Raw genomic sequence first — 23,376 nt, forward strand, 5'->3', positions numbered from 1 at the left:
CTCTCCAGCCTGGGGCTTGGATGGAGTGACTGGTGGGCTCTGTCTCTTTCTGGCAAGTTGGGGAAGCTGTCTCGTCTTACCAGATGCTCCAGCAAAAGGGCCACAATGTCCGTGGGACCCCTGCCTTCAATCCCTTCTTGCAGGCCCAGTATTCTTAAATTCTGGTGCTGAGACCGGTTCTCCTGGTCTTCCATGTACCCCTTCAGACTTCCCTGCGTCATGACTAACCTTTTTATTTCCGTCTCCAGGGCAGCGATCCGGTCGCTCTGGTCTGTTGAGGCTTTTTCTAATTCTTTGATGGTGTTCCCCTGGGACTCCAGTCACCTCTCAACCTTGTCCAGGGACACCTGCATGGTCGCCAGAGACTCCGTGACCACCACCCTGACCGCAGCCTGGATATCAGTCTTTGTCTCCTCTCTATGTTCTCTTAGTTCCCTGGAGAGGAACATCCTCCATCCGCCCTCTGGTAGGGGGGCCTTTGTGTGCCGGTCCTTTTCACTCTGGCGTGTCCGGTGCTTCGTCGCTTTGCAAGTCTGCCGGCTCGGTCACTTGCTTCTACCGGCTTTTCCCATTTCTCGTCTCTTTGCGGCCTCTGGAGTTGTTGGTCAGAATCCTATTTTGTATTGTTAGAGTGTGGGGATGCTTTGTTTCCTGTTTTAGCAGGCTATTTTGAGTAAAAGAGACTATTTTCGGGTTCGTAGGAGGAGAGCCACCTTATGTGCGACTACTCAGCACATCCCCGTCACCAGAAGCCCTGATTAGCATTGATGAATATGCAACAGCCCATTGCTCATTTCTTTCACTCTAGATCAGTTATAGTGGGGAACTCTAAAGTGATTGTTTTGTATCACATGATTTTTGAGCTATGAGATGAGGTTGTAGGTCGATGGGAATGTACTCTTGAGGTTCCTTTCACTCAGATAACCTGGAAATAGTAGCTACTGTATGATACTAAATGCTGATATTCATTCTTAAATTATTAAAAAATAAATTGTAATTTTTATGGCACCTTATTAAAATTGCAAACATTGTTTTGCTGCCAACATGTGAAGACGCCTTTAAAATAATTGGAGAAAGAAAAAGAAGAAAGGGAGAGAAATAATTATTTTTGAAGGAAAACATATTTGCAGGTGGAATTTGCAGGAATGTGTTCACCGTAGTAGGGTGGTAATGCTGACCTGGTTTGCTGCATTTATTTACTGAGAAAATGGATAACCTTTCAACTGTTTTACTCTCTGGGGTCATGCTCTCACACTGTAGATCCAACCATCTGTCTGCAGTAAAATGGAGTTTAGTCAGCACATTGCATCCTGTCATTTTTTAGACTGGCCATCTTACAAATGCAACTGCTTTTTGGCAACCCTTTCCCAAGACTGTACTTTGAATAATTACTCATTTAGAATTGATGCAATGACAAAAAAAACTGGCATGTTCTTAGCAGTCTCTTGATATCTTGAAACCTCAGCCATTTTAGAAATTCATTGCCATCATTTTCCAAACAAAAACAACGAGGCATTAAGGATATATTTTCTACCCTTTGACTATGTGCAAACGCAGCCCTAATCTTTAGCACTTAAACTTTCACCCTTGGCATTTTTACATGTCTTATTGTTGTTATATTAATCATGAAAATTCAAAAATTGTAGGATTTGGAAACCCATGATTTCATAAGTGTTCTTGTGTTTGAAAGATGCAACATGGTTATGAGAAATTTGTGTTATTGCTTCGGAATTAAAATATTTCTCTTGTGGGTAACGTGTATACTATATCAATTTAGCAATACTTATTGGAAAGTGTATCCAAATGAAGAGAGTAGCTGCAACAACAATATTAACAACTTGTAATTATAAATCGTGCCCAATGTAGGTAAATGTCCCAAGTGCTTCACAAGGAGTGCTATGGAACAAAGTTTGACATCGAACCGCAGGAAGAGATATTAGGGCCAATGACATGGTCGATGTTTACCAGAGTACTGTGAGAACTCTGTGTTATTCCTGTGGTACGATGGGATCATTTATATCGAACTGAAATAGGGTCTTAGTTTAGCATTTCCTATCAAAGACAACACCACCAACAATGCAGCACTCCTCAGTTCTACATAAATGAGAGTCAACTTAGCCTGTGCATGACTTCCGGTGGCGGCTATGAAGGAGTAAGTCGCACATTTGGTAGCTCCCGCTCAGGTCGGACTTTTGGACCTTTCCCCCCGATTTTCTACCGGACTTGAATTGAAAAATTGATGACAGAGGCAATTGTGTACTGAATTCCCACATCGGTGCAAGGAGAGGAGGACTAGATGTGCTCGTAAAGGCAGAAATAGAAAGTCCGAGATTGCTTGGGCTGAAGCTGCAGCGGGAGATAGCATGGCGGAGGACCAGACCTCTGGCTTGTCGACCCAGCGGTCAACGGAGCAGCTGATGCAAGTTATTCAGGAAGGCTTTGCTAAGCAGAAACGAGACTGCTTGGACCCGATAAAATAGTCAATTGAGCGGCTGGAGCTTAGATTGGATGCCCAAGATCGGGCGCTCCAGAAGGTAGAGAAGGCGCTGGCTGAGCAGGAGGAACATCAAACTGCAGTGGATTTGGAGGTGGGGATGATGAGAGACCAGCAGAAGAAGCTCCTGGAGAAGGTGGAGGACCTAGAGAATAGGTCCCGCCAGCAGAACTTGAGAATCGTTGGACTCCCGGAGGGGTCCAAAGGAGTGGACACTGGGGCATACATCGCAGACATGTTTGAGAAGCTGCTGGGGTATGGGGCATTCTCCTGACCCTTGGAGGTGGACAGAGCTCACAGAGCACTCGCGAGGAAGCCGTGAATGGGAGACCCCCCCGAGGGCAATGGTGGTGAGATTCCACAGGTACTTGGATAAGGAGCGCATTCTACAGTGGGCCAAGCAGACACAGAGCTGTAAATGGGCCAACAGTATCCTGCAGATCTATCAAGACCTGAGTGCGGAGGTGGCCAAGAGAAGAGCGAGCTTTAACCAAATCAGGTCGACCCTTTTTAAGAAAAAGGTGAAGTTCGGACTGTTTTATCCGTCCCGCCTCTGGGTCACGTACGAGGAACAGCACTTTTATTTTGAGTCGCCTGAGGACGCGCTGGACTTTACGAAAAGGAAAGGACTGGTGGTGGACTGAGAACTTTTGAACTTTGCTGCAAAGTTCATGGTTTTTTTTAAAGTTTCTCATTTTTCGTTTTGTGGAAGCTGTCTGTAAGGCCTTCTGTATTGATTTTAGACCAGTGGCAGGGCTGGGTGAGTTAAGGTTTACATTTGCACTGTTGGGGGATGGAGGTGTGCTTGCTTAGATTTTGGATCTCTTGATCTTTGTTACCGTTTTTTTTTCTTCCTGCTTTTTCTATCGGGCAATTGTGTTGGGATTGTTTGTCATTGGAATATGTATGTATGAGCAGGGGGTGGGAGGGAACAATAGGTGGGAGACTTTTCGGCGCCAGGGGTGGGGGCCACCAAGCTAGCTGGGCGGGCTAGCCCACGGAAGCTTATGGGGGTTGTACATATGTTAGGTTTATCAAAGGGGTTGAGTTATATTGTGTTGTTACTAGGGGGGGGGAAATGTTCTGCTGACGAGGGAGGGACTTGTGCTAAGGGACAGAGAGGAGGTTGGGGGCGGAGGCTGCCTGGGGGCAGGCCGGTGGAGGAATGAAGCAGGGGCTGGAGGCTGGCCCAAAAAAGGGGATGGCTGACAAGCGTGGGGGTGGGGGGAGTAATGAGCCCCCCAACAAGGCTGATCACATGGAATGTACGAGGGCTAAATGGGCCGGTCAAGAGGGCACGCGTGTTCGTGCATCTGAGGGCACTTAAGGCGGACGTGGTAATGTTGCAGGAGACGCACCTTAGAGTAGCTGACCAGATTAGATTGAGGAAATGCTGGGTCAGTCAGGTCTTTCGCTCGGGACTAGATTCAAAGACTAGAGGTGTCGGGATCCTGATCAATAAGCAGGTGGTGTTTGAGGTAGGTAGAATAGTCTCGGATGTGGGAGGTTGGTACATTATGGTCAGTAGGAAACTGGAGGTGCTTCAGGTGGTATTAGTAAATGTGTATGTGCCAAATTGGGATGATGTGGAGTTCATAAAGAGGATGCTGGGGAAGATACTGGACCTGGACTCGCACAAATTGGTCATGGGAGGGGACTTTTAACACAGTTATTGACCCTGGCTTAGACCGGTCAAGCTCAAAAACAGGCAGGGTGCCAGCAATGGCAAGGGAACTAAGAGGGTTCATGGAGCAGATGGGGGGGGTGGAACCATGGAGATTTGGGCAGCCAAGGGTGAAGGAGTTCTCCTTCTACTCACACGTGCATTAAGTGTACTCCCGGATCGATTTCTTTATTCTGAGCAGGGCTTTACTGACGGGGGTGGTGGACACTGGGTACTCGGCGATCACAATCTCAGACCATGCTCCGCACTGGGTTGACCTGTAGGTTAGTAAAGACAGTCACCAGCACCCGCACTGGAGGCTAGATGTGAGACTTTTAGCTGACGAAGGGGTGTGCAAGCGACTGAGGAAATGCATTCAGAACTACCTACAGGTCAACGACATGGGGGAAATTTCAGCAGCTGTGGTCGGGGAAACACTGAAGGCGGTGGTTAGAGGGGAGCTGATCTCGATACGGGCCCACAGGGGGAGGGTAGACGGGGCAGAGACGGACCAACGGGTAAAAGAGATACGACATATCGACAGGAGGTACCCCAGAGGCAGGGCTTTTAAGGGAACGGCGGAGGCTACAGGCGGAGTTCGGCTTGTTAACCACAGGGAGGGCGGTGGAGCAGCGGAGAAAGGCGAGGGAGGCGATCTATGAGCATGGAGGGAAGGCCAGCAGAATGCTTGCACAGCAGCTTAGAAAGAGGGAGGCAGCCAGGGAGATAGGGAAAGTAAATGATGGAGATGGGAACCTGGTTGGAGATTCAACAGGGGTGAATAAGGCATTTAGGGATATTGACAGTAGGCTGTATGGGTCGGAACCCCCACCTGGGCCGGAGGGGATGAGGCACTTCTTGGGGGGATTGAATTTCCCAAAGGTGGACGGGGAGATGGGGGCCCTTATTGTGTTGGAAGAGATAGTGGAGGGTCTGAAGGCCATGCAGTCGGATAAAGCCCTGGGGCCAGACGGGTACCCAGTGGAGTTTTATAAAATGTTCTCTGGGATATTGGGACCATTGTTGATGAGGATGTTCAATAAGGCAAGGGAAAGAGGGGTGCTGCCCCCGACGATGTCACAGGCCACGATTTCGCTGATCCTGTAGCGGGCCAAGAACCCAGAGCTGTGTGGATCCTACAGCCCGATATCCTTGTTGAATGTGGACGCCAAACTGCTGGCCAAAAGTTTGTCCTCCAGGATTGAGGATTGTGTTCTGGACGTTATTGGGGAGGACCAGATGGTTTTTTTTAAGGGTAGGCAGTTGGTGGCCAATATAAGGCTATTAAACGTGATCATGATGCCCCCGGAAGGTGGGGAGGTGGAGGTAGCAGTCGCAATGGACGCAGAGAAGGCTTTTGATTGGGTAGAATGGGAATATCTGTGGGAGATACTGGGATGGTTTGAATTTGGGCGGGGCTTTATTGACTGGGTCAGGTTGCTTTATCAGGCTCCTGTGGCAAGTGTACGGACAAATTGGACAACATAGGACTACTTTAGACTGTACCGGGTGACGAGACAGGGATGCTCCCTCTCCCCACTGTTGTTTACGCTGGCTATAGAGCCACTGGCAATTGCTCTGAGAGCCTCAAGCGGCTGGAAAGGGCTGGTCTGGGGGGAGTGGAACACAGAGTCTCGCTTTACGCAGACGACCTGCTTCTGTATGTATTGGACCCGATAGAGGGGATGGAAGAAAGCATGAGGATTCTAGGAGAATATGGCTGGTTTTCGGGGTATAAACTAAATATGGGGAAAAGTGAGATGTTTGCAGTCCAATCGAGGGGACAGGAGAGGCAATTGGGGGAGCTGCCGTTTAGATTAGTAGGGGGAAGCTTTAGGTATCTAGGCATCCAAGTGGCGTGGGAGTGGGACCGCTGCATAAATTAAATCTGGCCCGATGTCGAAGAAATTATAAGTCGGCACTTCGAGTTTACGCCAAAAATCCTTTAATTAAACACGAAGTTCGTGGGGGGGGGGGGGGGGGGATGGTTACAGAGAACACAGCCATTCCAATTGTCCCCGCTTTACAGAGGTAAATTTATATGATCCAGTAAGCAATATCTAGGACAGAAAGCATTCTTTAGATTAGCAAGAGACAGAAAACCGAGCAGGCCGGTGTTAGATTTTAGTAACAAGCCTTGGGTTCCTTGACAAAGAAAAATAATAATTGTATGCTGTCAGCAAAACAATGTGCAGCTGTATGCTTGTTTACATTGCATGACTTTCTGACTATTTCATACAGAACTCTAGACTGAAATAAGGCTAAATATCCATCATGCTTTGCCAAGTGCCTATTTCCATGAAATATAGGCAAGCAGCTGGTTAAAATGAATACAGGGGGCGGAATTCTCCGGAAACGGCGCGATGTCCACCGACTGGCGCCCAAAATGGCGCAAATCAGACGGGCATCGCGCCGCTCCAAAGGTGCGGAATGCTCCGCATCTTTGGGGGCCGAGCCCCAACATTGAGGGGCTAGGTCGGCGCCGGACGAATTTCCGCACTGCCAGCTGGTGGAAAAGGCCTTTGGTGCCCCGCCAGCTGGCGCGGAAATGACATCTCCGGGCAGCGCATGCGCAGGAGCGTCAGCAGCCACTGACGGCATTCCCGTGCATGCGCAGTGGAGGGAGTCTCTTCCGCCTCCGCCATGGTGGAGACCGTGGCGGAGGCGGAAGGGAAAGAGTGCCCCCACGGCACAGGCCCGCCCGCGGATCGGTGGGCCCCAATCGCGGGCCAGGCCACCGTGGGGGCACCCCCCCCGGGGCCAGATCGCCCCGCGCCCCCCCCAGGACCCCGGAGCCCACCCGCGCCGCCTTGTCCCGCCGGTAAGGTAGGTGGTTTAATTTACGCCGGCGGGACAGGCATTTTAGCGGCGGGACTTCGGCCCATCCGGGCCGGAGAATCGAGCGGGGGGGGGCCCGCCAACCGGCGTGGCGCGATACCCGCCCCCGCCGAATCTCCAGAGCCGGAGACTTCGGCAACCGGCGGGGGCGGGATTCACGCCAGCCCCTGGCGATTCTCTGACCCGGCGGGGGGTCGGAGAATCTCGCCCAGGGTATTAAGGCAACTAATCCGCCAACTAAAGTCCCTTCTACAATTCCCTTCTTCATTGTTAGTACATTAGTGTCCTCAGCAGCAAAAGGTGGGCTATAATGTAAGGGGAATGGACGTATGACAGGCACCTGATTGTTAAGTTGCTGGGACCATGGAGGCAATGCTGACACACTCGCCCCCATGCCCTGACAACATCCCGAGCAACATTTAAACAGTAACCATACGACAATCAGGATTACAACAATGATTATAATCCAAATCACAATCCTCTGTCCTAATGTTCCCAACCACCCAAAGCCAAAGTCCCATCCCCCATCCACATGCAATCGTATTACCTCTCTACGAATGTGATCCACCAGGTTATCAATTTTCTCTGAGTTATCAGGGATGTATGTGCAGCAGTCACTGCCAATCAGGGCACAAGTACCTCCCTTTTCAGCTAACAAGAAATCAAGGACCATTCTATTCTGTAGGGCAACCGCTCTTATAGCAACCATCTCAGTTTCTATCTGGTTAACAGCTTCCGCAGTGTCATTAGCTACCTGCTCAAGGATGTCTCGTAGTTTGCGTAGTTCGTATGCATTAGTGGCTATTCCTAATGGTGGTATCATTATTCCCAGCATTTGTGCCCATGTCATAATACTTTGTGTCGTCCTGTGATGCGGATGGTCCTGCAATTGCTGAATGTGATGCACATAAGGGACTACATATCCCAAATAGCAGGAGCCTTCCCAATTTTCTGGTGGTTGCCAATTCAAGGTCTGGTCGCACTGACTCATGTCTACTGGATAGGTCCTATATGTTTTATGATTCTTAAAGCATATACTTCCTTTTGGGACTCCAGTATAATTGGGCGGTTGACGTGTTACATTAAACCTAGGCCCCCAGCATTCCTCAAACTTATTCATATCTTATCCAGCTAATCTCCAATCTAATATATTCTGTGTATCTTCACCATGTCCTGTACTATTTCTTCTTAGAGCCCATTCTGCTATCTCTTTACTGGTGAATGGGATAGGTCGCACAGGGATGCCCTCCCCCGAGCATCTTGGAATTTGTGTACAAATCTAACAACTGAATTTATTTACCCTCTCTGCGTATGAGTGAGACATGTATATCAAGGTGTTAGTGTTCAGTTTACCCTCTACATGATGTGGATTAATATGATAATATATTAAAAATATCAACGCCGTCATTCTCTTCAGGTCAGCGTTTCACTAGTACTCTCAAAGTTCCGTATGATGTAGTTTACACCGAGTTGCATGGATTCAGTCTGGCTTTTCTTTTACTTTAATGGGTGTTTGGGTTGTTAGCAGCACTTGGTCGGGTCCAGAAAATCTCACGGCTACAGAAAATCTGAATTCCTTTTCGACAAGAACCCATCTGTTATGCTTTTACCTTAATCTATTTACTTTTACTCCCCTGTTTTTTTTTTCCGAGAGGGAGTCAGCTTCATTAGATTCCTATGGGGGACATATAGGTTTTCCTACCTCATTCCGTTGCTTTACGATTGTTTCTTTTCATTTTCTTACTCATTTTGACTCCCTTATCTGTCTTCTTTCTCACTCCGGATGTCTTTACCGAGGCTTCGGGACGACCTGTGAGGGGGCGTCGAGTTTATTGCTCATCGTTCCTTCTGCAAAATACTTAAGAACATATATATATAACAATAACAGCGGAAATCATTTACAAATACTACAGGGAGCGCGCACCGGTGTTTGTCCTTTTGCGAATCTCGAAGCCTGTTGATTGTTCAGGTTTTTCTTTGGTCTCTAAGGCACCTTTGTTCTTCTCATGCAGCTATCATTCATTTATTAATTAAGATAACTCTCCAAGCATGTGTCACTGGCCAGTAATTAAGGCTGCCGAGTGGCAGACCCCCCTTTCATCTGGGGTCGCGCTATGGCTCTCTCCCTTTCAGCTGAGAGAGTCCTGTTTAGAGATTCGTTTCGGGGTTCACTTCCCGTTAAATTAGGGAAACTGCATGACTACGCCAATTTGTCGAAGAAATTATAAGTCAGCACTTCGAGTTTTCGCCAAAGGTCCGACTAGTAGATCAAATGAAGGACGATTTTCGGAGATGGGACGCGCTTCCGTTGTCATTAGCTGGGAAGGTGCAGGATGTGAAGATGACGGTCGTCCCGAGATTCCTGTTTGTATTTCAGTGTCTCCCCATTTTTATTCCGCGGTCCTTTTTTAAACGGGTCAACAAAGTGATCACTGGCTTTGTTTGGGCGGGCAAGACCCCGCGTGTAAGGAAGGTAATGCTTGAGCGGAGTCGGGGAGAGGGCGGGCTGGCGCTGCCAAATTTTAATAACTATTAGTGGGCGGCGAATATAGCCATGATCAGGAAGTGGGGGAGGGTCAGCATGGGAGCGTATGGAGGTGGCTTCATGCAATGGCACCAGTTGGGGGGCGTTGGTAACTGCGCCTCTGCCATTCCCGCCGGCAGAGTACTCCACCAGCTCTGTGGTGGTGGCGGCCCTGAGAGTCTGGGGGCAATGGAGGAGTCATGAGGGAGCAGATGGAGCATCGGTCTGGTCCCAATCTGTAATAATCACCGGTTTGCCCCGGGAAGTATGGATGGGGGGTTCTGGATATGGCGGAGAGCAGGGATTGAGAGGATGGGGGCTATGTTTACAGAGGGGAGCTTTTCGAGTATGAGGGCGCTGGAGAAGTTTGGGTTGGCGAAGGGAAACAAATTCAGGTATCTGCAGGTGCGGGACTTCCTATGTAAACAGGTGTCAACCTTCCCCCTCCTACCACCAAGGGGGATTCAGGACAGGGTAGTTTCCAGAGGGTGGGTAGGAGAGGGAGCGTTTCTGATACTTACAAAGAACTTATGGGGTCAGAGGAGACGCAGACCGAGGAGCTGAAGCGCAAGTGGGAGGAGGAGCTGGGAGGAGAGATAGAGGATGGTCTATGGGCAGACGCGTTGAGTAGAGTCAACTCGTCCGCAACATGTGCCAGGCTCAGCCTGATACAATTCAAGGTCGTTCACCGGGCTCACATGACAGCGGCCCGGATGAGCAGATTCTTTGGGATGGAAGACAGGTGTGCAAAGTGTGCGGGAGGACTAGCGAACCATGTCCACATGTTCTGGACATGTCCGAAGCTTAGGAGATTTTGGCAGGGGTTTACAGATGTCATGTCCACGGTGTTAAAAACAAGGCTGGCACCGAGTCCAGAGGTGGCGATTTTCGGGGTGTCGGAAGATCCGGGAATTCAGGAGGAGAAAGAGGCAGACGTTCTGGTCTTTGCTTCCCTGGTAGCCCGGAGACGGATATTATTAGCTTGGAGGGACTCAAAGCCCCCGAAGCCGGAGACCTGGCTATCGGACATGGCTAGCTTTCTCTGTTTGGAGAAAATCAAGTTCGCAATGAGAGTTTCATTGTTAGGGTTCGCCCGAAGGTGGCAACCGTTCGTCGACTTCTTTGCGGAAAATAAATCTTCAGCAAAAGGGGGGGGTTAGTTTAGCTTAGAGTAGGGGGTTATTAAAGGTGGGACCTGTAAGAGAGGGAGACGGCTTTTACATTATGTTTATAGATTCATGTACATTGTTTATTTTGTTGTTGTTGTAATACCAAAAATACCTCAATAAAATGTTTATTTTTTAAAAACTTAGCCTATGCATAAATTCTGCATTGGGGCAAGCTTCTAAATCTGAGGAAAGAATAACACCATCTGAGAAGCTGGCATTCCAATATGAGCAGGTTTCATCGACCATTTCACTCAGCTCTTTCACTGGTCTGAAACATTTCTGCAATGTACTCAGGCTGTTGCCCTGGAATTCAAATGAATGTCCGATCACGAGGAACAATAATACATCTACAATTGCTGAAAGGAATACTTGAATATATGTAAAATACTTAAATTTATATAACTCCTCAAGCGCTTTCTAGCCAATGTTGGACTTTTTGAAATGTAGTTACTTTGTAGGAAAAGCAGCTAATATGTTCTCAGCAAGGTTCCACAAACAACTTTGTGATAATGACCAGATAATCTGTTTTAGTCATGTTGATCAGGTCTCTACTGCTCTTTGAGGATTGTTGAGGGATCTTTTGCTTCCAACTGAGGGGGCCTGAGTTGAATGTTCCATCTAGGCAGCTCTGCATCACATGCCTACTTCATTATTTTTCACACCAGTTATCCTGTGGCATCTCGGAATGGGTTCCCTGTTGCTGAATCAGGTAATCAGGCATAACCAGCAGGCAGAGAAAAGCTCCACCACTTCATTCAGGGTTGAATTTTAACACAGATCCACATATATAGCAGAAATTTGCAAAATCAAAATTTGTTCAATGCTTTTGTTTTTGCAATCACAAGCCACCCTTAGCTTGCACATCATGTTGAACAGCAGCATAGTTCAGTTGGGACAATGGAGTGGAATATAGTATTGACTTTATTCCGTGTCTACACTTGATTCTGTTCCTTGTCTGCACTTTACCATTATTGGCCTTTCCAATGTCCGCTGCATTTGCCAGTAAAACAACATATAAGTTATTTGAGAGATCTGCCAGTTATGTTAAAATCGCAGGGAAAAGGGCAGCATGGTGGCGTAATGGTTAGCACTGCTGCCTCACAGCACCGAGGTCCCAGGTTCGATCCCGGCTCTAGGTCACTGACCGTGTGGAGTTTGCACATTCTCCCTGTGTTTGTGTGGGTTTCGCCCCCACAACTGAAAAGATGTACAAGCTAGGTGGATTGGCCACGCAAAATTGCCTCTTGTAAAAAATGAATTGGGTACTCTTAAATTTTTTTTTTTTACATTGCAGGAAATATCTCTCTGTAATCCCAACATTGTACAATATGAAAAACCTGTACTAGCCTCTTGCATTCTGGAGCTGTGTATCTTGTCTGATGTCCGTTTTTCTTTGTAGGTCTTTTGCTTACTTTACTGTTAAAGACAGACTGCCACAGATACTGACTAAGGCCGTGGATACAGTGCATCGGAATATGGAGACATTTTTTGAGAAATATGGACAGGTGAATTGAAATATAATTTTACTAAAAGGTTGGACATATAATGGCTTTGGAAGGGGTATAGTGCAAATTTTCCAGAATGAGTAATCAATAATTAAGAGCTGTAGTTGGCCATTTGGCTCATCCTGCTTGCTCCTCCATTTAATAAGATCATGGCTGATCTGATTCTGGCCTCAACCCCATTTTTTTGTGTTCCCCCACCCCATAACTCTTGACTCCATTATTGATCAAAAATCTGTCTAACTCAGCCTTGAACATATTCAATGAACCAGACTCCACTGCTCTCTGGGGAAGAGAATCCCACAGACTACGTACCCTCTTGAGGGAGAAATATTCTCCTCATCTCAGTCTTCAATGGGAGACCCCTCATTTTTAAGCTGTGTCCCCTAATTCTAGACTTCCCCTGAAGGGGAAACATCCTCTCAGCAGCCATTCTGTCAAGTACCCCTGGGCGGGATCTTATAAGTTTCAATAAGATCACTTCTCATTCTTTTACATTCCAGTAATTATAGGCCTAACTTACTCAACATTTCCTCATAAAATTACCCCTTTATCCCAGGAATCAGATGAGCTAAACTTCTCTGAACTGCTTCTAATGCAATTTTATTCTTCCTTCAGTAAGGAGACCAGTGCTATGAATCTAAACTGTACACAGTACTCCAGATGTGATCTCACTAAGGCTCTGTATGGTTGTAGCAATATTTCCCTACTTTTATACTCTATTCCCCTTGCAATAAATTCCTAAGCACTCGCTTTACCTGCATACTAACATTTTGTGATTCATGTACCAGGACACCCAGATCCCTCTGTGCCATAGAGTTCTGCAGTCTCACTCTATTTAAACAATGCACTGCTTTTCTAAATTCTTCCTGCCGAATGGACAAGTTCACATTTTCTCACATTATACTCCATCTGCCAAATTTTTGCCCACTCGCTTAACCTTTCTGAACCCTTTTGTAGACATCATCTTGACAACTTAGTTCCCAATTATCTCTGTATCATTAGCAAATTAGGCTACCATAAAATTAAGTGGACAAATTGCATAAACTTGGTTTATATTCCTTGGAGTTTAGAAGGTTTCGTGTTGAACTTAGCAAGTGGTTTGAAATTATTAAAGGACTCGATAGAGCCGATGCACAGAAAGTTTTTCCCGTGTTGAAGGAATCCCAACCAAGTGGGCAAAATTACAGCTTGGCCATTAAGGAGTGAAATCAGGGAGTATTCTTTCACACAAATGGTAGTGGAGACCTGGAACTTGATTCTCCTAAAGGTTGTGTGTGCTTGGTCTATTGACATTTTTAAGAGTGGAATTGTTAGATATTTGTCAAGTAATGAATTGAGGGATAGCAGCGGCACGCGGCGCAGTGGTTAGCACTGCTGCCTCATGGCACAGAGGACCCGGGTTCGATACCGGCCCCGGGTCACTGTTCGTGTGGAGTTTGCACATCCTCCCTGTGTCTGGATGGGTCTCACCCCCACAACCCAAAGATGCGCAGGGTAGGTGGGTTGGCCATGCTAAATTGCCCCTTAATTGGGGAAAAAAGAATTGGGTACTTGAAATTTATTTTTTAAAAAGGAATTGAGGGATAAGGAGAGAATGTAGTTAAATGGAGTCATGGTGCAGAAAATGAATGGTGGAATAGAGGGCCAGATGTTATCTTCTTATGAATGTTGGCCAGGATGGTCTACAGTTCTTCAAAAAGGCCCATAGGATCATTAGCATCCACCTGAACAAGCAGACAGACCCTTGCCTCTGTAGCTTATATGTAAGATTGCCTGTTACAGTGCCGCACTATAGGGTCAGCCTGCATATTTGTACTTGATTGCTGGAGTGGGGCTTGAACTTTCTATCCCGTTAAGAGTGCTAGCATTGAACCAAGCTGATATTCTAAGTAGAATAATGGGATTAGGTACAGAGGTCTGATCCTTCTCCTCCTCTAACATCAGGAAATCTCTGATTATAAGATCATGAGAAATAGAAGGAGCAGGCCATTCAGCTCCCTGAGGCGGCTCCACCATTCCTTAAGATCATCACTGATCTGATTGTGGTCTTAACTCCACTTTACTGCCTGCCTTCCATAACCGTTGACTCCCTCTGCAGCTCATAAAGCATTGCAACCATCCTAATAGGAATAATAATAGGGGGGGGGGGGAGGCAGTGGTGTAGTAGTATTGTCACTGGACTAGTAGTATTGTCACTGGACTAGTAATCCAGAGACCAAGAGTACTCTGGGGCCCCAGGTTCAAATCCTGCCACTGCAGATGGTGAAATTTGAATTCCATAAAAATCTGGAATTAAACTGTCTAGTGATGACCATGAAACCATTGTCAATTGTTATAAAAACCCATCTGGTTCATTAATGTACTTTAGGGAATGAAATCTGCTGACCTTACGCGTGACTCCAAACCCACAGCAATGTGGTTGACTCTTAACTGCCCCTCAAGGGCAATTAGGGATGGGCAATAAATGCTGACCCAGCCTGTGACGCCCACACCCCATGATTGAATTTTTAAAATTTTAGCACTTAAAGTTAAAAAAAATTACTTGGTTTAAAAACTAATATTAAATGAAGATTGTCGGAAGCCAATAGGACAGTAAGATGTTCATTGAGCAAAAATAACCATTACAGATCTGATGGATCAAATTCCGCTTTCGTATTGTACTGTGTGATTAATTTGTAATATATTATCTAAAGCAGTGGGATCCATACAGAGTGATCAGGTTTTGCAAGAAATAATTAAAAATATTATAAATTGTTCCAAAGTTTTAAAATTACCACATAAAAATGTTAGATTTTTATTTTGTAATGTATTTCACAAAGAATAACATGTTAATTTGTGATGATTTTGCATGTTTTTCTAGGAAGGTGTTGAGGCAGAAAAAAGAGCCATTTCCCTCATGTCTAAGTTACGAAATGAGCTGCAAACTGACAAGCCGGTACTGCCTCTTACAGATGGATTACCGGATGCTGACCAGTGGAATGAATACCTGGAACACCTACAGGCTGGACCTGATACTGAAGAACCCAGCTGGTTTAAATCCCCCTGGCTCTACATGGAGTGTTATATGTACCGTCGGATTCAGGAATCACTGCAGCTCAAGTGAGTGAAGCAATTAGTTTAAAAAAATGTAACACTTTAAAAAATGTGTATAACTTTTAATTCAAAGAAATTTTATCTAGAATATAAATATTAAAAGATGAAATTGCATTTATATGGTATCTTTGCAATATTTAACAAAAAATATTTTTATCAGTTCTCCCATTTTTAAAGATTTGTGTATCTGAAACCCTAAGTTGCTCTGCTCCTCTACTTCTATAGTTTTACCATTGAGTTTTTAACATGCTCCTCTTCTTCCGTAAACGTATCAATTTTCTATTCATTAAAACTTGTCCATCAATCTACCCAAGCTACCGATATGCCTATATCCTTCTGAAGCTATGTCTCATGCTCTTAAACAATGCAACAGTTTTGTGGCATTTGCAAGTTCTGGTATTGTATCCCTGTGTTTCCTTAGTTGTGAAAATCTTTGGGTTATCCTGAGGATATATAAGGTGCCAAACTTTTGTCCAATTGTGAAGCACCTTGGGAGGGTTTGCTTTATCAATGGTGTATGTAAATAAATGTAAGCTTTTATTTTTGTCTGAACAATCTTGCAAGAGATCAGCTAGAATCGATGATGTTAAATAACACTGAAATTTAGGATTTTAATTTTGTAACAATTTAGTTTTCTGTTCACTGTGTTGCAGTCCTCCCATGTGTGATTTTGATGTATTCAATGAAGCAAAGACCCAAAGTTTCTTCACGTCACAGCAGGCTATCATTGCTATCTGCACCTATTTTCTAGAAATGAAAAATAAAATAAAATGTTTTAAGGATACTCAACTCAAAGCTGAGTTTCTGCTGCTCACACAGGTAGGCCTTAAATGAATAAGTGGCATACTCGCTTATATTTGTGTAGTTATTATTAAGGTTGCATGTAGCTGTGATAAAGTGCTAATATCAGATTTCACAGTACAATAATTAACCCATCATTAACTTGGAGCTACTGCCCCATACATTGTTGGTTGGTGCCACACAAAAACTGTTAAGGAGAAGTTTAAAACATTTTTTTTAAAGGGAAAGTTTTTTAAGCAATACAAAAGGTACTAGGGTGACACGGTGGCGCAGTGGTTAGCACTGCTGCCTCAAGCCGCTGAGGACCCGGGTTCAATCCCGGCCCCAAGTCACTGTCCGTGTGTTTGCACATTCTCCCCATGTCTGCGTGGGTCTCACCCCACAACCTCAGAAAATGTGCAAGGTAGGTGGATTGGCCACGCTAAATTACCCCTTAGTTGAAAGAAATAATTGGGTACTCTAAAAGAAAGGTAAGTGAGTATTTTCTTATTTTCATTCACTTAGCTTGCTGGTATCTATCAACTTCTGGGTTTCATTTTAATACACAGTTCACATAAACAAAGCCTCACTAACACCAAGGATAAAGTCACAAAATAAGTCCTAGAACACAGTTTTGCCCTCCGAAATAGCTGTTTGGGGAATCCATGATATGAGTGTAAAATTCTTTTTTTTTCTTTCTTTCTTTAAATTTTAAGAGTCTCAATTATTGTTTTCAAATTAAGGGCCAATTTAGCATGGTCAATCCACCTAACCTGTACATCTTTGAGTTGTGGGTGGTGAAACCTAACAGACACGGGAGAATGTGCAAACTCCACACGGACAGTGATCCAGGGCCAGGATTCAAACCCGGGTCCTCAGTGCCGTAGGCAGCAGTGCTAATCACTGTGCCATGTGCTGCCCCATGAGTGTAGAATTATGATTAATGTTGTTGCAGATACATGACAGTAACCACAGAATCTCTCATCTTTGTACACTTGGAATCATTCCTATAGTTTTCTTGAGGTGAAGGGAACCATTGTAGATGCATCTTTATATTACTGCTTAAAACGATTGTGTGTATCTGTGCACATCCATTTGCAGTCATTTACAAAATAAATTCAGAGTACCCAATTATTGGGTACTAACCGCTGCACCACTGTGCCGCCCTCAAGCATTTACAGTCATTTTCATGGTGTGTGATAATCTTATTAATAATCTATCATTGATCACTTAGTTAAGAGGGATCAGTCAGACTTCTCCTACCTCCATGCTCAAGTTATCTGCCAGGTGTGCTACACGCAGATCCAAAAAAAAATCAATAGAATGAAAATAGATAGGATACACTAGGTTTCAACACGAAAAATGCTTTACACCAAAGGATCTGGTGCCTTTTTAGTTTGAATTTGAGATTAAAACAATCTACATTGTATTGCATGAGACAGTTGCAATATTATGATCCCTAACCAGACCCTAACAGTGGCTAGGATACTGGACAGAAACCCCAACATTTAATTTTAATTTTGTAAGACTGTGAGGAAAGGATACCTCGTTGGGGGAGTGATTTCACGAAAATTAGAGATATGGTATATTTAAACAAACTTTATTACTAACACAAAATATCTTTAACATCACAGAAGAAAATAACTTACAATTACCCCTCAAACAATGCTAATCAATGCAGTGGTACGGTAACCCTTAACTTCTGTCTTTATTCCCACTCAAGCAACAAAAAAAATCTCACCTCTCAATCCACTGTTAAATAATAATAACGATCTTAAGTGTCACAAGTAGGCTTACATTAACACTGGAATGAAGTTATTGTGAAAATCCCCTATTCGCCACATTCCAGCCCCTATTCGGGTACACTGAGGGAGAATTCAGAATGACCAAATGTTCTAACCAGCACATCTTTCAGGTCTTGTGGGAGGAAACCGGAACACCCGGAGGAAACCTATGCAGACACTAAGAGAACGTGCAGACTCCGCATAGACAGTGACCCACGCCAGGAATTGAACCTGGGTACTTGGCGCTGTGAAGTCACAGTGCTAACCACTGTGCTACCGTGCCGCCCACACTACAGTTAGCACTCAGGAATACCTGCTTTACAAAGATGTTCTTTGTGGAAGAGAGATCTTTTAACACTGCTTAAAAGAAAATCCCTGAATCCTGTCAGAACCATGCAGAAACTCTGGCTGCATTCTTTCATACATTGTTCCAGCTTGTTTCCGGTCACACCTCTTCTGAACTGCTTGGAAAGAATCTGTTAATCCAGCTACTGACATATCTTTAACTGAACTGCAGTGAGAAAACTGTTTGATTTCTGCTCACAGCTCCATTTAAACCTCAAATGAAACTCTGCTTTCCTGTAAAATGCCTGATATCAGCTCTACCCAGTAACCTACATCATCATACCAAGCTTAAATCTAATTAACTCCACCGGGAACCTACCCCCCCGCCCCATCCAAACAAAACTGCATCAGCCCAAGTTTTTTACAAAGCCTCAATTACACCCCTGGCTCCCAACCTTTCAAACCAGGATTCTTTTAAAAACATGACTGGAGCAGTCATACACATACTAACCCATACCTATACTGCACTAAATACGTATAATACAATTTACCTGAAATTCTTACATTCATCACTGCAGTCACTCATAAAATGAGTGCAGATTGACCCACAACCAATTCTTTCCATTACTGAATTTCAAATTGTTAGATAACTCAAAATTACCACAAAATTGCTAAATGCCAATTGTTTAAAACAGTTAACAGTGGATAAATAATTTATCCTCACCACTTAAATGTATCACCTTTCGTAATTTCGGAAACCACTTGGAAAATCAGCGCAGATGCTTTACTCTTTAACTTCCATGTGTTACAATACCAACTGATGTTAACACTGGACAAGCCAGATCCTAGAGTGAAACCTGGCTTGATAGATCCTAACTTTATTTTTTTTCAGAAACTGTGGTGGAATGTCACTGAACTAATTCACAGGAATATGCTGATAAACCTCTAACACAAAGAATTTTTAAAAATTAAACAAGAAAAATTAAGTATATTACACCAAAACAAAATGCTTGGAAAGATCTCACAACCAACACAAGAAAATGATTCAAATCACACTGTTCCGTTACAGACACATAAACCAGTGAAGATTTACCACAATCCTCATCAACAGGCTTCTCGCTTGAGACTGGCATAGTTGTCAATGGTTTTCTTCTGGTGAATTCTTGTGTGTTAACTTGATGCTTTTCACCCAACTTGTATCTGTCCCTGAGACACCCAAAACCACATTATAATCTCACTGTGGCTTCATCTGCAGAGCAAACACATGAGTTCCCTAAACTCAGTCTCTCAATGGCCTTATGATATTTCTTAACAGAGAGCTTTAACACCTGTCTTCCCTCCCTCACACTAAATTCATCCCTGCCTTTTTCTGTGTCACTTGACCAATGTCAGTAGCAAACAGCCTAGTTTTTTCTACTCATGTTTTTCCTAAAATCACAAAACTACTAACCTTTTTTTATCCACCTCTTTAACTTTTGGGATTGTAATGGAAAGACTGACCTTTCAGCCACGGGTCCACCTAGACTTCTAGGCAACAAAGCTCATAAACCACCTCCATGAAACTGAAGCCACTATATATATAAAAATACAGCTTAAAAAATATACATTGTTCGTCACACATTTGCAATAAAGATGTATTTTCTTAAAAGAGGCTGCATGAATAAGACATTATTACAAACATAATTCAGCATTGTACAGGTAGTTATCAAAATAATGTAATACTTTGGCACAGTTTACCTTCATGGCCTGCATCAATGCATTGAATGGAGCCTTGATATTTAACTCGATGTCCCATTTATTTATGTGTATCACAAGTTGCTTTTGCAAACAGATTTTTGGTGTTCTGAATTGGGATTTATTGAACAGTATTGAATGCTTCACTTTGCAAATTCCCAGGACAGAATATTCAAATAGACATACGAGTGAATAAAAAAACTACAGGCACAAATGACTCAAATAATTTACTTGAATTTCAAGGAGCTTTTAACCATATGTAACCCATCAAATACGGTTTGAACATCTTTCTATGGTTTTTGTGTCACTTAGGAATGTTAGGGGAGAGGGCAAAGTTTCAACTTGCAACCTTTTATGGTCTCCAAAGTTCAATTATAATATCAATTTGTTTTTCAAAAGGTTTGGGCTGAGTGGAATGTCCATTTGTGATGCAGTGATTTACGGGTCACTGTTTTCATATTTCTGAGGTATCATGGTGTGCATTGTCAAAAATGGATTTTTCTGAACATTTTCTCACTGCAGTATTCAAGTTTTTTAAAAAATGGATGCAAATTTTATGTCATACGCTGTCAACTGCTTTTGTTAAGTTACCCAATATGATCATTTCAAAGCTAATGTATTTCACTTTCATTTCTGTTTGTTCTCATAATCTTGTGCAGGAAGAAGTAAGGTTCCCGGAGTTATTTTGGACACTTTTGTCAACATTTTAATTTCCTGTGCTGTGAGAAGATAATGTTGATAACTTATGATTTTTTTTTTTAAACCTAGGTTGCATTGTGGGGAAACAGATGTGACCTTTCCATTTCAGGTGGCCGGGAAAACTCTCAGAAGCTCAATCCATTAACTTCTCTGGAATCTTTGAAGCCTTCCATTCTGGTGGATGATTCTGAATTTGTTTGGGAGGTCCTCATTAATAGAAAGAAAAACAAAACTTCAGAAACAACATGCACCCGAATAGATATTGTCCTTGACAATTCTGGATTTGAGCTGGTGACAGACCTGATACTAGCAGATTTTCTCCTTGCCTCTGGACTAGCTGATGTGATTCACTTTCATGGCAAAAGCATACCTTGGTTTGTTTCTGATACAACCAAGAAAGATTTTGATTGGACACTAAAGCAGATGCAGGCAGCCAATCACATGCAGATGTCCAGATGTGGTGTAATGTGGGAAAAGAATATGAACCAAGGTGTTTGGATTTATCATGATCATCTTTTCTGGACCCTCCCTCACGAGTTTTGTGACATGCCTCTGGTAGCACATGATCTGTATGCCGAATTGCAGAAGTCAAATTTGATCTTTTTTAAGGGAGACCTGAACTATAGGAAACTAACAGGAGACAGAAAATGGAGCTATACAGTTTCCTTTGACACTGCTCTACGCGGGTTTCAACCCGCGCCACTTTGTAGCTTGAGAACACTGAAAGCTGATATTCAGGTTGGCTTAAAGCCTGGACAAGGCGAGCAACTGGCAGCCTCTGATGCTGAATGGATGATCAGTGGACGTTTTGCTATTATTCAGTTCAGTAACTCCTACCAAACATAATGTTTACAAATCTACCTGCATGGTATATCAGCAAATCTGTCTGGCTGATCATGGGGCTGCTCGGTAACAGTTAGCATGTTTCTTTATTGTTTACAGAATACATACTGATCTTAAGAAAATTAGAGCCTAAGATTGTTATATTTACCTTTTTTGAGGTGGGGGTTGCAGGAATGTTTGTTGAAAATAGCAGGATCTACCAGGACATAATCTGCAGAAAACAAAATGTCTTTATGTAAAACTGAAATGCTACTCTAACGTTGTCAATGTAAGATTAACAACAGATCACATTGATGTCAATTACCAGTTTCTTGTGACATATGTGTTCATTTTCAAAATTAAAATGGTTGCTGGAGTTGACATGACATATAGAACAAAAAACAGTACAGCACAGGAACAGGGCCTTCGCTAGTTACATGTAAATTTAATACAGTAAACAAACTAAAAGCAATGATTTCCATTGTTACATGTCTTATTTTTTTAAAACTACAAATTCCGATGATTAAGTTAATTTGCATCAGGATGATGTCCTCCATGCCTGTGCCAATCATGATGCCTGTCTAAACTAAAAACGTCTGCACTTCCAGGGTCCTTATCCCTCTATTCCCATCCTATTCATGTATTCATTGAGATGCCTTTTAAGCACCGCTATCGTATCTGCTTCCGCCACGGGCAGCATAATGCTTTCAATTTTAAAAAAATTGCGAACATTTTCATGGCAAAAGCATACCTTGGTTTGTTTCTGATACAACCAAGAAAGATTTTGATTTGTTTCTGATACAACCAAGAAAGATTTTGATTGGACACTAAAGCAGATGCAGGCAGCCAATCACATGCAGATGTCCAGATGTGGTGTAATGTGGGAAAAGAATATGAAGCAAGGTGTTTGGATTTATCATGATCATCTTTTCTGGACCCTCCCTCACGAGTTTTGTGACATGCCTCTGGTAGCACATGATCTGTATGCCGAATTGCAGAAGTCAAACGCTGGTGACCAACAAGCAATTATTCAAATAGAATTAAGTGAAAAGTAAATTGGCTTTTTTTCTATGTGAACTGTTGAATGACTGCAAAAGATGTATCACCATATATGCCTGTTTTAACAGAGGACGTTTAATGATGAAGAACACATAAGTAGTGTTGTACCGGACGATAGAGTAGTTTTAACCTGTGGGAAACCAGTATGATCAGACCAGCTACTCATTTTACATTCTTTAATTTTGCTTTTCACTAAGTTCAATGGAAGGTAATGTCAGGCAGTGTTTAAAATGGGTGCCTGATCTAATCATGTAAGTTGCCTACCAGATGGGTTAAGGTAACTTACTCTCTGTGACACTGCTTATTGGAAGTGGAAGGTCTGAGAATCATTTTGTTCATGGGTTGTGTGTTTAGCCACATATCTATGTAAACAAGACAGTGGTTCACCCATCACAATAACACAGCAAATTCACTGAAACAGTCTATTACACAATGACACAAGGTGAAATGATGTCTTAAAGATACTGCAAGATGCATAATGTCACAGATCTAACACTTGTAGAACTATTTGCTGACTAATTTACAAAATTAGTTTGAGATGGAATTAATCTTGGTCTTCCCTCCTGAACAATGCTGTCGGATAGAAATTGCCGATTTAAACAAAAGAACTGTGGCAGGCTTGTTAGTTTCCCAGCCACCCCAAAAAATAAATCTATTACATAATACACACAAAAAAATTCCAGTTCTGAATAACTTTCAGACTTCACTGTTAAAAGGATTGACTGCTTTACGTGGACAGTCTTCAATTTCATTCCAGTGCCATTGTTGAAAAACTGGTGTTGCCAGCCTGATTGTTCCTGCATGCTGTGTGACCTGGCCAACCCAGCCTGTGTCACTGCCGTGTAAAATATGGCAGACTTGATTCTAAAAACAGATTCTGACATCATCTGAGGTTAATGTAATCAATACGTTAATGTTCTTTACAAA

At 43.6% G+C, this 23,376-nt stretch overlaps 1 protein-coding gene across 5 annotated transcripts in view; it reads left to right on the forward strand.

Annotated features, from left to right (window-relative positions):
* armt1 (acidic residue methyltransferase 1) overlaps positions 1-21,862 on the forward strand; it is a 38,607-nt gene extending 16,745 nt beyond the window's left edge. For 3 of the 5 annotated variants that reach the window (XM_072505054.1, XM_072505070.1, XM_072505062.1), the window contains 4 exons: positions 12,088-12,193; positions 15,054-15,292; positions 15,940-16,105; positions 20,638-21,862. In XM_072505054.1, coding sequence (XP_072361155.1) covers positions 12,088-12,193; positions 15,054-15,292; positions 15,940-16,105; positions 20,638-21,414 — 1,288 coding nt within the window. In that variant the 3' untranslated portion in view covers positions 21,415-21,862. The remainder of the gene's footprint in view (positions 1-12,087; positions 12,194-15,053; positions 15,293-15,939; positions 16,106-20,637) is intronic. The other 2 variants (XM_072505080.1, XM_072505089.1) reach the window with 1 other exon arrangement.
* Positions 21,863-23,376: the final 1,514 nt, after the last annotated feature.

This window comes from Scyliorhinus torazame, chromosome 1 (assembly GCF_047496885.1).
Source record: "Scyliorhinus torazame isolate Kashiwa2021f chromosome 1, sScyTor2.1, whole genome shotgun sequence".
NCBI classification, from domain to species: Eukaryota; Metazoa; Chordata; class Chondrichthyes; order Carcharhiniformes; family Scyliorhinidae; genus Scyliorhinus; species Scyliorhinus torazame.